Source organism: Raphanus sativus, chromosome 9 (genome assembly GCF_000801105.2).
Source record: "Raphanus sativus cultivar WK10039 chromosome 9, ASM80110v3, whole genome shotgun sequence".
In the NCBI taxonomy this organism is placed as follows: domain Eukaryota; kingdom Viridiplantae; phylum Streptophyta; class Magnoliopsida; order Brassicales; family Brassicaceae; genus Raphanus; species Raphanus sativus.
The window spans coordinates 12,581,792-12,596,285 of NC_079519.1; the positions used below are offsets into that span (position 1 = coordinate 12,581,792).

At 40.9% G+C, this 14,494-nt stretch overlaps 2 protein-coding genes across 2 annotated transcripts; one reads left to right on the forward strand and one right to left on the reverse strand.

The window, feature by feature from the left end:
* The first annotated feature begins 224 nt into the window (after positions 1-224).
* Positions 225-2,274, forward strand: LOC108828469 (superoxide dismutase [Fe] 2, chloroplastic-like). Its single transcript, XM_018602177.2, is given in 10 exon segments — positions 225-462; positions 544-581; positions 718-786; positions 880-1,068; positions 1,313-1,415; positions 1,418-1,483; positions 1,582-1,700; positions 1,778-1,804; positions 1,909-1,932; positions 2,016-2,274. Coding segments are annotated over 10 exon segments (903 nt in total). The 5' UTR covers positions 225-395; the 3' UTR covers positions 2,217-2,274.
* Positions 2,222-4,467, reverse strand: LOC108828468 (protein FRIGIDA). The gene is made up of 3 exons (XM_056995072.1): positions 3,365-4,467; positions 3,113-3,285; positions 2,222-3,032 (listed from the first exon to the last, which is right to left on the reverse strand). The coding sequence occupies exons 1-3, from the start codon at positions 4,218-4,220 to the stop codon at positions 2,379-2,381; spliced, it is 1,683 nt and encodes a 560-aa protein (XP_056851052.1). The 5' UTR covers positions 4,221-4,467; the 3' UTR covers positions 2,222-2,378.
* Between the last annotated feature and the right edge of the window lie 10,027 nt (positions 4,468-14,494).

Consider the following 14,494-nt stretch of genomic DNA (forward strand, 5'->3'; position numbering starts at 1 on the left):
TGGAGCATGGCCGAACTTCTCTACTGAACTGAAAGAGTTTCTCAAATTGAAGAGCAGATTCTCGGAGTTTTCGATAGTTTATATTTCATGCAATGAGAATGTATCTTCTGATTCATTAGTTAAGATAACAAGATCTTTTCATAGGAACTTGTACTACATTGATTGTTTTATTTTGGTTTGGTTTCCCAGACCACCTCAAGCCTGAGTAATAGAACGGCCGTTTGAGAAAAAAAAACTGTCTTGATCCATGCGAAATCTTGTTAAGTTACTTAAAAATCAAAATGGAGGGAGTATGTAGCTTGAGATAAGAAGACTCGCGCTTATTTAGCAATATAGACAGAACGAGGGTCTCTGTATACTCGTTGGAGACCGAGACTAACAGTAAAGCAGGAAAGATGATGACGGTTGCAGTTACAGCCCCTTTATGGTCTCTATCGTCGTGCTCTCTGCTTCCTTGTCAAGGTCTCTCCACTCACTCTTTTCTGTGTCTCTCTATGAAGCGCTTAAGTTTATACAAGGGTCTGTTTGTTGGTGAAGTTACAGGCCCAAACCGGCGAATACAATGGAAACGAAACGAAAAGGTAAACTTCTTTAACTCTCCCAATCAACCCTATGCATATGTAGTGTCTGATGAAATGCTTCAACCAAAACTTGAAACTTGTTTCTTTTTTCAAAGCTATCATCACTCTAGTCCAACAATATCTTTGATTCGCGCAGAAACGGTTATCGAGAAAAGTGGCTGTTATAACAGCGGGGTTTGAGCTTAAGCCTCCTCCATATCCTCTTGTACGTTTTCCTCAAAACTCAAAATAGGAAACGAGTAGAGAGTAAGAAGGACGATTTGAATTTTTGGGTGTGTTATGACTCTGACTATGGTAGGATGCTCTGGAACCGCATATGAGCCGGGAGACTTTGGATTATCACTGGGGCAAGCATCACAGAGCTTATGTAGACAACCTTAACAAGCAAATCGTGGGCACGGATCTTGATGCTTTGTCGTTGCAAGAGGTTGTCCTTCTTTCATACAACAGAGGCAATATGCTTCCTGCCTTCAACAACGCTGCACAGGTAAGTAATTGCTTCTCTAGTCTCTTCCACTGAAGTAGATTTGCGGAAAATTAGACTGGACCCCATAAAGTATACTGTATACATGTAAGTAACATTATTGGTGTTTAAATTCTTTAGGTTATGTTGATATTTGCCATACATACACACTAAAACGTGATTAAGGAATCACTTGACATGATGCAACACAATTTGTAATGTGTGATGGGTTCCTTTCTCGGGGTTGGATGTGAATTTGGATTTTCAGGCATGGAACCACGAGTTTTTCTGGGAGTCTATTCAACCTGGAGGTGGAGGAAAGCCAAGTGGAGATCTCCTCAGACTGATAGAGAGAGATTTTGGTTCTTTCGATACTTTTTAGAAAGGTTCAAGGCAGCTGCAGCCTCCAACTTTGGTTCCGGTTGGACTTGGCTTGCATGTGAGTGTTTTTTTTCTTATTAATTTGCTTTTGCCTTTGCTTTTTTTTTTCACAAGAAAAAAGTTTGCAAATCCCAAAACATATGTCAACTGATGCAGACAAGGCGAATAGACTGGATGTTGCAAATGCCATAAATCCACTCCCAAAGGAGGAAGACAAAAAGCTTGTAATAGTAAAAACACCCAATGCAGTAAATCCGCTCGTATGGGATTATTCTGTAAGTGTCTAAAACATAGATGAACCTTTGTTGTTTTGCTGTGGATTCTGATTTACTCGCACTTGATTATGTTGCAGCCACTTCTCACCATTGATACATGGGAGGTATTAATAGGCTTATTCATTTCTCTCTCTTAATTTCAACTAGAAAGACTGGTTTCTTGATCTCTGACTTTGTGTTTTTTCTTTGCCTCATTGTGCCAAATTAGCACGCTTACTATCTGGATTTTGAGGTACCATCAAAATGCAAATGATTTCTTCACTAAATCTTGAAAGCAGTGGTTCTCAATGCTCACGTCGCTGTGTCTCTGCGCAGAACCGAAGAGCTGAGTACATAAATATATTCATGGAAAAGCTCGTGTCATGGGAAACAGTAAGCACGAGGTTAGAATCTGCAGTGGCTCGGGCAGTTCAAAGAGAACAAGAAGGAACAGATACCGAAGATGAAGAGAATTTGGAGGATGAAGAGCCAGAAGTCTACTTAGATAGTGATGTTGATGTATCTGAGGTTGACTAAATAACTCTGAGAATCAATCATAACTTTAGCATCTGAATGAAATGTCAATTATACAGTATAAACTTTGCTTATTAAAGTATCTTTAAATAATTTTAAAGACTGTTATTGGAAAAAAAAAAAAACCTTTTTGTAGCTTATTTACATTCCTCCTATGTGGTCTTCTTATGTGTTACGAGGAGACCTGTGATTGGGCAAAGCCAAGTATCTTTCTGCAGATGGTGAATGCCTGTAAACCCTTTGTAGACCATATGGTATTTGTTGTTGCCCATGAACTGGAGGAGTGTACTCTGGAGGAAGTCTCTGTCCGTGAACTAGAGTTTGACCTCTTGGAACCGGGGAGTAAGAATTTGGAGGCATGTGTTGATATGTAGATACACTTCTTCCTAACCCACCAGGTGGAGCTATATGCTCAGGGGATCTCCTGAGACTTGACCGATGAGGAAAACCTGATGATGGGCCGAGGTAACTACTCACAAGAGCTGATATTTCATCTGTATGTCCGTCTCTGTGTCTAGGGAAGCTTTGGTCACGGTAGATAGGAGAATAAGATGAGGAAGCTGCTGCTGGTGGCATTTCCATGTTTGACAACCTTGGACGTTTCATCTGTTGGTTATACAATGCCGCTTCCTCTATTAACCTGATGGATCTTGCTTCCTCTTCCATCTGTTTGTCGAGCTGAAGAATGTCTTTCTCCAGGTTAACAATTTGCTCTTTGATCTGCCACCCTTGTACTTCTTTCTCTGTGTCTAAGTTGTGAGCCTCCAAACACTTCATCACTGATAATAACGCAGCTAAAAACTTTTGGTTCGCCTCTTTCTGTTAAGAGAAGAAAAGCAAACAATGGTAAGAATCAGAATAGGAAAAAGAGTCAATGAAGAAGGGGCGGCCATCCATACAAACGCTATCGGTGCTTGAGCTTTCTGTTTTGCCTTCTCAAATGACTCCTTGCTCATCCTTAGGAATGAAGTTAGAATGGAAGAAGCTGAAAACCTATCCTCAATCCCAAAGGTATAAACCATCTCAAGTGCTTCAATATGCTTTCCACGCTTGATACTTGAATCAACTATACCTACCACCGTTATAATACTGTCTTAGTACCAGTTACTAAACCCTTTTATCGTCTCAAGAAAGAAGAAGATGGTACCTACCTGACATCATAGGGACAAGGAAAGGTGACCGTTTCAGAGCAGCAGCAATCTCAGCAGCACCACTCTTCCGTACCAAATCAAACAAATCCATACTCGTAAAGCTCGAAGGAATCCCAAAACAAGAAATTAGCAGAAGCAAACCCTTTGCGTCCATTGCCTCAGCGGCAGCTAACCTTCCTTCATTCATCATCCTTCTCTTCCACGCAACAGCAGCCGCCTCGGCCTCATCCTTGATAGAAGAACTATCAATGATGGGCTTCTTAGGATCAATCATTAGAAGATAACACTCGAGAATGAGAAGCGAAACTTGTCTGGCGGGGATCATATGGGAATCGCTCGCGTATGCTTTGCGTCCTTGCAAGTAAAACTTGCCGATGCATTCCAACACGAACTTAGCTGGCTCCTTGGCTAGCTTCAGAGCTGCGGGAAGCTCTTCTATTAGCTTAGCTCTTCGGTCAGAGATGTTCGAGTACATGTATCTACGCAGGCCTTTGCTGCACATCAACTCGCACAATCTCTCCACCTCCTCCGCCGGCGGCGATTGTGAGGCAACAGTGGTGGCTGCGGCGATGCCTTTGCTCTTGAGATTGGAGTCAATGGCGTTGTTGATGTAATCCATGTGGCTTTGCAAGTCGTCGTAGTGGCGTTTGAAGGTGCTCACCGCAGCTGAAAACGCGGTTAAATCGTCTATGGTTTTCGAAAACTGAGGATGGTTAGATTGTTCGATCGTGATTTCGTGGTTCGTAGGCACGGTTTTAACAGTCGCCGGCAATTCTCCAGACCGTAGTATCGATGGTTGATTCTCCCTCGTGGATGGATCATGGGCAGGGATCAGAGAACCATTATGGAAGGCCATGGGAATTGAAGAGGAGGAAGAAAGGTGGATCTGTTTGTTAAATCCCTAATTTTGTTAACATGTCGGGAGAGATGCGGTTCGTACTTTAAAAATAGCAATCTTCGCTCGAAAGTCAAACACGGCATGTTTGGTTCTTTGATGCTTGAATCATTTGTAGCAAGTTAAAACAAAAGTGATGTTGCCTCGATAAGGCAGAGAAGCTTTTCTGATATTGAGATAAGCTCTAGCATTAACCAGTGCACGATCTGAGATTATGGAGGGCTTGAGACATTTCTTTAAGAACTTCTATACAAAAAAAAAAAATTTCATAATTTGGGAGCTTATTTTTATATGAAAACCCTCTAAATTTTTTTGGGGCCGAAGCCGAAGCTTTACCGGCCTATGCCCAGATCCGGTTCTGGCATTAACAAAACTGTGCTACTGACATCTTTGTACTCTGCCTCAGAGCTTGATCTTGACAATGTTGTCTTTGTTGTTCTCTGTTGATGGTTTTGTTCAATTTCCCCAAGAGTTATTTCGTAAGTGGTCGAGTTTTTATGGATTTGGTCGGGTCGAATATTGTAAATTGGAATTTACGTTTAATATATTATGTTTTGACCCTGTAAATTAAGTTTAAAATCAATTAAACCTCATTATGATGTTGTTAACATATTAATTATTACTTCGTATATGTCACATGTATTAATATAAACTTCGTATAGTAATTGATATATTTTGATATTTCAGATGGTTTTCACCAGATTATAGTAAACTTCGTATAACTGACAAACTTTTTTCCAAAATTATCTCGTAAATAGTGTTTTGTTTTACAAAAGATGTTCATCCGTAAAAACTCTCCAAAGAAGTTAGTTTTATGAAATGTTATTTTTTTCAAAAATTGTTATGTTCCATGCATTGACAAAACAGAGGAAAAATATGACAGTTTAGAGATGTTAATGAAAATGTAGTCGAGGATGAGGAAGAATTAGTAGCCACTGCTACTGGTTACTTCATGCAGATTTTCGAATCCTCCAACCCAGAAGACATAGCAGACGCACTATAAGAGGTATCCACAATGATAACTGAGCCAATCAATAATGATCTTACGGCTCCTGTCACTGAGTGGAAGTCAAATTAGTATTTTTTCGATGCATGCTGAAAAATCTACCGGTCTTGATAGGATGACAGCTTTATTCTGTCAAAAATTTTAGGATATTATAAATGATGATTTAAATCATATGGTTAATTAATTCCTTTTTGATGGATCTATGACGAGTGGTTTGAATGATACAAATATCTGTCTCATCCCAAAAACAACTAAGCCCAATGAGATGTCCAAGTGTCGACCCATCAGTTTGTGTAACTTCAGCTACAAGATTATCTCTAAGGTCGTATGCCAGAGATTAAAGAAAGTTAAACCATATAGTATTTCTGAAACCCTGTCAGCCCTTGTTATTGGACGATAAATTTCGGACAATATTATGATTGCCCAAGAAATGTTTCATGCCTTAAGAACTAAGCCAAGCGGAAGAAACAAAAGGATGGCTATTAAGACGGATATGATTAAAGTATATGACAGAATGAAGTGGTCGTTCATTGAGGTGGTTATGCGATAGATGGGAGGTTTTGAGATTTGGATTTCCTGGATCATGAGGTGTGTTACATCGGTGAAATACAAGGTACTCATGAATGGGCACCCAAGAGGAAATATAGTTCTAGAGAGAGAGGCCTACGTCAAGGAGATCATTTGTTTGCTTTCATCTTTATTCTATGCACGAAAGTGCTCGTTAGCCTTCTTAACCATGCAGAGAACAAAGGGAAGATAACGGGGATGCGCGTTACACGTGCATGTCCTTCTGTATCCCACCTTCTCTTTTCTGATGATAGTATTTTCTTTTGTAAGGCAGAACTCCGTGAATGTGAAGAAATGATGAAAGTAGTCAAAAAATACAGAAAAACATCTCGACAATGTATTAACTTTGAAAATCCTCTCTACTCTTTGGTAAGAGGATTAACGCAAATGTTAGACAGCAGATCAAAGATACTCTTGGAATCCATAATGAAGGAGGAATTAGAACATGTCTAGGAATTTCAGAAAACATCGCCTCATGCTAACCACGAGAACCGTATGCTAGCTCCTACTTGCTCCCCCGGAATCACAGCAGTGGAAGAGAACCATAAAGGATTCCGAAGATCCAGAGAGGAAGAAAAGTCGTCAACACAGACTAAGCAACAACATCGAAAGCGGCATGAACGGTGAGGTAGAAAACTGGGGGGCTGCTGGTCCAGAGCAAAATCAAAGTCATAGACAGCCCGCTTTAAACTAAGACCAACAGCAACTACCACACAGCAGCTTTCACCGTGACGCACGCGCCTCTGGAATAGATCCCAAAGGCCAGCTTGACCTTAAACAGAGGAAGCATCTGTCATGTCCCTGGTTCTAGATAAGGCTAACAGAACGGGTCATGGTACGAGGAGATGCACCAGTCAGGTCATATGACCTAAAGACAAGCGTATCATGGTCCAAACAGAAGGTTAAGTGCATCAGATGGCTGAGACTTAACCAAAACAAGAAAGAAAGAAGCTTAAGAGAGTTGGACGAGTGATCCGGAAGCTGGACAAGGTCTGGAGGAAGCTCATCCAGCTAGGTGGGACTGGAAGGTAGCTCACACAGCAGGAGCTAGTTCACAGGAGCTGGAGGTCTAGCTCACTCAGCTGGGGCAGCTAGTAGTCAGCTCATCTCAGCTGGATGAAGTGTTAAGGTCATGGGCGATGGGTCCGGGTGTGGGTTGGTTATGGGTCCGGGTTGTGGGCACATGATCCAGCAAGGGTCCGTGGGTCTTGGCAACCAAACCAGAGACTTGGGTAAGGAGATTGGGCCTAATATCGACCAGCCCAAATGCCAAAAGAGCAGTTAAGAGGCAGTTGGTGGCGAAAGGGTGGGAAGGGTGTGATTTGCACCCATTCGGCCAAACCTTGTGCCTGTTCGCCCAAGAGGGTGGTTGGCGAGTTTCTTCCTATAAATACAGAGCCTGTGATGTCAAGAAAGCCACGAAAATACCTAGGCAAAACTCTGCCAAAATCACACTAGAAAGAAAGAGAGAAAGAGGCCGGCGGTAAGGAAAGCAAACCATGTGGTCTGTCCGGTGGGATTCAGGCAGTGGAAAGATGATAGAACCAAAATACGGATCACTCTACCGGTACGGATGATATGAACTCAGATCCGAGAGGATTGAGAACTGGTGGGATGAATGGTGACACAATGGGATGCGGAAAGGCCCAATGATACTACCAGACTTCAAATGTTGCCGGATGTGACGCACCGGTCCAACAAAGGAAGGATCGAAACTTGGAGATAACCTCACCAAGAGACTAGAAATGTTCTAAACAAAGAACAAAGAGTAAAAACTCAAAAAGAAGAAGAAAATTCGTTGATGATGTTGCAATGAAATGGGACTACAATTTATAGAGTTTTGAATCAAAGAAAAATAAAGAAAAGTGCAGAAAACAATGCATAGAAAATATAAATTTGACTAGATCTAGTCAAAGTGTGGAAAGCAAGGAAGACTAGTCAAAGTGCGGATTTTGATGTTGACTAGTCCACATTCAGAAAGATGTCCAGGTTTATGCTGGTCGTGCACACCATGCTGGGAAGGATACGGACACACGCGGGACGATCCACACATGTCTGAATTCGCGAGAACTGAACATCACCTGATTTGTACATGGCATAACTCCCTCATCTGAACTCCGTTTGATCTGATTCTTCTTCGAAGAGTTCCATAATTGAGTTGAGCACATTCTCCAAGTGGTTTCACGCCAAGAAACATCATGGTTTAGAAGATATGCTTCGAACAATGAACGTATGTTTGTGTTGCTTCTCGGGTGGTTTGATGGTCGAACCAGCTCGGAAGATCGAACCAACTTGCTCAGCTCGTCCGGGTGATTATTAGTCCGGCTCAGCTCGTCCATGATAGTGTCAGTCCAGCTCACTTGAGTATTCAGTTCATCCAAGATTGCATTGATGATAAGGAAATTGGCATAATCTGACGAGAAAACCTCGGCTAGGTCTAGCTGGTCGACAAGGTCACCATCTTGGGCCGTGTCCATGAACCAAGCAGGAAGGTGCTGGATTTTGGGTGCATCATACTCTCCCTCTTCAAAAGGATTTGTCCTCAAATCCATTTTACCTGTATCAAAAGGAAATAAATCAGATTCAAAGGAATTAAAATTCAAGGAAAATTCAGTGAATGAAAAGTTTGGACATAAACTTCCTTGGTGGTCTGAACCCTTTTCCATCAAGTATGTATGGTTCCATGTTCCATGAACACAAGTCCTTAGGCGTTCACCATTGCTTGCTCTCTTTGGAAACTGATCATGCTTTTCCTGTTCATCCAAAACAACTAGAGAAACCACATCAAATCTGCGAAAGAAATAATCAAAGGGTTTCTCTATCCTTAAGACATCAAAAACAGGATCCAAGCTCTTAGGATAATCATCAAGCACGTGGACAAGCATCAAGCAAGTAAACTGAGTGCCAAAAATCGGTTTATCAAATTCAAAATCAGGCCAAGATGTGAAACTGTTAGGAAAAGAATGAGATAATGCCAAATTTGTAAAATTCTCATCATGAACGAAATCAAAAGAATTATTTGGCCTAAGCAATTTCGGTTCATGCTTGTTCCTACACCAAATCTCTTTCAAAGCACAGCTCAATGAAAATAATTCATGAAAAGGTTTAAGCAAAATGTTTTTCAACCAAGTAAAGACTTGTTTTTGCTTAGAAATTCTCGGTTTCAAAACATTTTCATGAAGAGCAGAGACAATCAACTCATGATCCTTACAGTGCTTTTGGTTTGGACAGGAGGTGGACTGAGGAGACACCTTTGTTCATGGAGGATCGGTTTTGGCTCAGGTCGTTCCCTTCTTGGGCATGAATCTCCTTTAGAAATCTTGTACTCGCGGATAGATGGGCTGGAGAACCTCCGATTTGAAATATTCATATCTCCTTCATCCGCGAAGCTTTTCAAGTGATTCCAAGCCTCAGAGAATCCTTGGTGAGTTAGCCTTCCAGGAAAATTGGTTTCATGACAAAAGACCTTCTGAAAGTCGAGATACCCTTCGTGGACTGAACCTCTGTCGCTGGCATCTCCAAGGTAGCCGGTTTGGACAACAATGCTTCTCCAAAACTCAGGCTGTTGGGCACGATCAATGCTTTCATTCAGAGGCTGAACCTGTCTTTCCTGGATACTCAAAACAAACACTAAAAGACCAGGATCATATGTGCAAGAGAGATACTTGTTCAAATCAAAAATCAAGATATCTTTCCAAGAACAAGTAGCACACATTTCAGCCTTTCAAGATGCTCATCAAAATAGATGTTACAGACCAGAATTTTCTCAAGACATGCAAAAATATTAGACATTTTCAGAAAGTGCATATCCTGCTCAACATCTGAACACACAAGCTTAAGTTCAGATTGAGAAACATTTATCAAAGACTTAAGAGACTTATCAAAGAATGTGTTGTAAACCAAAATATCATCAAGGCTCAAAACAACACATTGATCACGAGATGATCTCAAAAGATGCCAAGTTTTATCAGTTTCAAAACACACAAGATCAGGCTGCAAAACATAATCACAAGAATCAAGATCACAAAAATCATTTTCAGTTCTAAGTGATTCATGTTCCAGCAACTTCTTAACCAAAATTCCGTCCAAGGCACAAGAGGATGCAAATAAATTATCAGTGATCAGTGCATGAATATAAGAACTCAGATCAAAGTCATTTCCTTTGAAAACAAACGAATCAAAAGAGTTTCTAGCACAGAAATCGGTTTGTTGCAAACTATGATCAAATGACTTTTCAAGAGAATGAAAACCTTTGTTGTGTTCCAAGAACTGATCAAAGCTCAAAATAATTCCAGAATTGATGCCATTGACATTTTGAAAACATTGTTGATCAAGAAGTTCATCAGGTTTAAAATTTTCAAAAGAATTAATTATGTTTTCAAAAACAGATTTTGAAACACAAAATTCTTTCATCTTGTCAAGACCAAAACGAGTCACATCATGAGAACTGATCTTGACAAACATTTCAGGCAGAGAATTAAGCAAATCAGAGTTCTCACTGTGCTTTTGAAGATCAGGAGACAAAGGGAGAGGAGATGTGCCGGATTCAAAGCATAGATGACTCTCCATAGCTATGGATGTGATGCTTGTTGCTTCCTCATCAAAGACTGGACCAGGGTCGTCCTCCTCATCAAAGATAGGACCTAGATCATCATCCAAAGGTGTCCTAGTTCCAGGAAGTCGTCCATGATGTGGATGGTTGAATGGCTCTTCCTCAAAAACCTGTGGAGACAAAACAAGACTACTCGGGAGCTCCGGTTGCAAAACAGTTAGTTCTACATTAGCTTGCTCATTTTCAAACACAAACTCAGGTTCAAGAGAGGGAAGATCACATTTATCCTCACAAGTGATCAAGCTTTCAATTAGCTCTTCATCAGATTCATCATAAATGGGTAAAGAATCTGAAAAATCTTTAAGCTTTTCAAAATGGTTTTCAGATTCACCTTGAGTTTTCTCACTGATGAACAAGGATGGCTCAGCTACATGTGCACGTGTGGATGTGCTCTTCTTGTGGCTCTTGCTGACGTCCTTGAGGGCTTGCATCATTCCCTTCTCAAAGTTGTCACAGATCTCTTGGACATCAAACTGAAAGGATCGCCTCTTTGGATCAGCCACATCTTTGACCTTTTCTTTGCACCTTTGGTTTGGCTTTTCCTGCACACTAACAAACTCATCAAAATTGTTCAAAGAATATTTAATTGGAGTTTGAGAGACAGATGGTCGTGGGGAGTTCTTCTTGCTACTTTGCCTTAGAAGACCAAACATCTTAACCTGAAAATCTCAACACAAAAGTTAGTAGATAAAATTCCTCACTCTCTCAAGTGTTTAATCTCACCCACTCAAGTGTTTTCTCTCAGATTTATGGTGATCACACAGTTTCTTCTCAAGGTTCTAAGAGAACAGATCAAAGAATCCCAATGGGCAAATCCAAGCAAGATCAAAGGTTTGAGATAGAAAGATAAGAGATTGTGATTTGGGAACCCGCCTTAACCACCTCAAAGGCCGGATTTCTCTTCGGCCAGCAGGCTTACTCTTCCACCACCACACCACAAACAACAAACTTTAAAACTTTCTTTTTTTTTTTAATAATCTTTTTTCTTTTTTTTTTTTTTTTTTTACAGTATAAACTTAGATCTTTTTTTTTTTGTTATGGGGGTAATGAGGGGCCCGGGTTCAAGATAGATAGATGAAGAAGTGTTTAGAAGAAATGGAGAGATGAGAAAATGGATAGAAAAGAGTTACCGGAAGAGTGGCTCTGATACCAAATGATAGAACCAAAATACGGATCACTCTACCGGTACGGAAGATATGAACTCAGATCCGAGAGGATTGAGAACTGGTGGGATGAATGGTGACACAATGGGATGCGGAAAGGCCCAATGATACTACCAGACTTCAAATGTTGCCGGATGTGACGCACCGGTCCAACAAAGGAAGGATCGAAACTTGGAGATAACCTCACCAAGAGACTAGAAATGTTCTAAACAAAGAACAAAGAGTAAAAACTCAAAAAGAAGAAGAAAATTCGTTGATGATGTTGCAATGAAATGGGACTACAATTTATAGAGTTTTGAATCAAAGAAAAATAAAGAAAAGTGCAGAAAACAATGCATAGAAAATATAAATTTGACTAGATCTAGTCAAAGTGTGGAAAGCAAGGAAGACTAGTCAAAGTGCGGATTTTGATGTTGACTAGTCCACATTCAGAAAGATGTCCAGGTTTATGCTGGTCGTGCACACCATGCTGGGAAGGATACGGACACACGCGGGACGATCCACACATGTCTGAATTCGCGAGAATTGAACATCACCTGATTTGTACATGGCATAACTCCCTCATCTGAACTCCGTTTGATCTGATTCTTCTTCGAAGAGTTCCATAATTGAGTTGAGCACATTCTCCAAGTGGTTTCACGCCAAGAAACATCATGGTTTAGAAGATATGCTTCGAACAATGAACGTATGTTTGTGTTGCTTCTCGGGTGGTTTGATGGTCGAACCAGCTCGGAAGATCGAACCAACTTGCTCAGCTCGTCCGGGTGATTATTAGTCCGGCTCAGCTCGTCCATGATAGTGTCAGTCCAGCTCACTTGAGTATTCAGTTCATCCAAGATTGCATTGATGATAAGGAAATTGGCATAATCTGACGAGAAAACCTCGGCTAGGTCTAGCTGGTCGACAAGGTCACCATCTTGGGCCGTGTCCATGAACCAAGCAGGAAGGTGCTGGATTTTGGGTGCATCAAAAGATCAGGCAAGGCGATGGCAGGCGGGCAGAGTGATAAGGAGAAGAGGAAGGAACCAGAGAAGGAAGTGGCTGCAGAGGAACGCACGCCTAAGGTTAGTGATGCAATCCGGATGGTATCACCCAAGGCCAATGGTCCGAATGGTCTGGCCGTTTGGTCTCTGTGATATTGGATGCATCTGTTGCTCTCTTCCTGTCAATATAACTCTCCTCTTGCATATTCTGAAGTGTTCTGTGGGTTCAGACTCATGGACACGCCACCAAGCCTTGGATAAATCAGAGTAATCTCTCCATGGCCTTGGTTGGGCATGTGTGGTCAGATCTTATGGTTCAGTGGGAATTGTTAGGATCCAACGTCAAATATCTCTTAATGGATATTTATCATGAATTATCATGGTAAAAAATTAGTTTTATCTCAATGATTTAGAGGTGGTCAGTTATGGTCATATAGGCTGTTCATGGGCGAGATCAGTATGATCGAGGCCAGTTCTGAGAAATCTGACTTGACCATTCTCTTAGTCTTGAATTATCATGAATTATCATGATTTTTATTTAGTTTTTGGACAAGTATTAGAAATGGTCACTTTTGGCCAGATTAGACTAAGTGTCCGAACCATGCTTAGTATGTTGCTTGTTAGGGTATCGGATTGTCTTTCTTATGTACTTGTGTTGTGGGTTTTGGTTTCAGGAACTGACAGGGATCGTGGTAAGGCTAAGGAGCCATGAAGACTTGGCCGCATGGGATGTGTGATGTAGGATTAGATTGGACACATTGAACTTATGATAGCCTATTATGCAAACTGATTGTTAAGAATGATTTGTATGGATCACATTGACTTATATATATGAAATGATATTTCTCTTATGCTTCCGCAATGTATGTGATTGTTTTATGAACCTCAATTGATTGAAAATGACTTAGAAACTAATGGACCTAACCGGCTGAATTACACTTAGACATTTAGGTAAGACTGCGGACTGGTTGGATCAAGGGATCCAGGTTTGGGTCTTACAGCATCCACCCCTCAATGCCGAGAGAAAGACAACACCCTCCACACCGGACCATTCTTCTCCAAGACCAGATCTGGAGAGAGAAGCCACTCACACACGGCCACACGCCTGCACCGCTAGAAGAAGACTAGATCGAGAAACTTGAAAACATCGACCCACATTTTCCTGAGACCCAAAAAGTCGACTTTCTAACGTCTCAAACCATCTACACTCGTCATGACACCAAATTTCCACCAAGCAACAGCCAGAGACAAACTTGCAGAAGTATATCTAAATCCAGATATGCTCTGCCTCATTGTTTCAGGGCTGCCAACATATCGAGCAAAGGAGATGAGACTGCTGAACAGCAAAGGAGAGAAGCAGAAGATAAACTAAAGCCTCTGACGGTGGAGGACCGCCAGAGCAGACTTGAAGAAAAGAGCTTTTTAGAAGTTTTTAGAGAGATAAAGAAGAGAGAGGAGTTCATGAACTCCAAAAATAGTAGTTTGATTTTTTTAAAGACCCTGAAATAGACCATTTAGGATCCAAATTCCACAATTATATTAATTTTTAAGTAAATAACTCAAACTTATTAAAAACATAAAATATGTAAAATTGCCTAAAACTATGGAAAACATGACAAATAAGAAAAATTAATTAAAATGATTAAAAGGATGGTTTCACCTCTTTGCCGGGAACCCAAACATTGTAAATAGTTTCTCCCAGCGTGAATTGAACCCGGATGGCAGAAGTTATAGCTGCAACCCATTTACCACTAGGCCAACTCGACGTTAGTAAAAAATGATTAAAATGATTAAGAAGGTGATTTCACCTCTTTGCCGAGAACCCAAACATGAACAACACCTTAATCTAATGGTTAAGGTCTAAAGGCTTCTACATCCATGTATGGGGTTCGACACCCAGACTA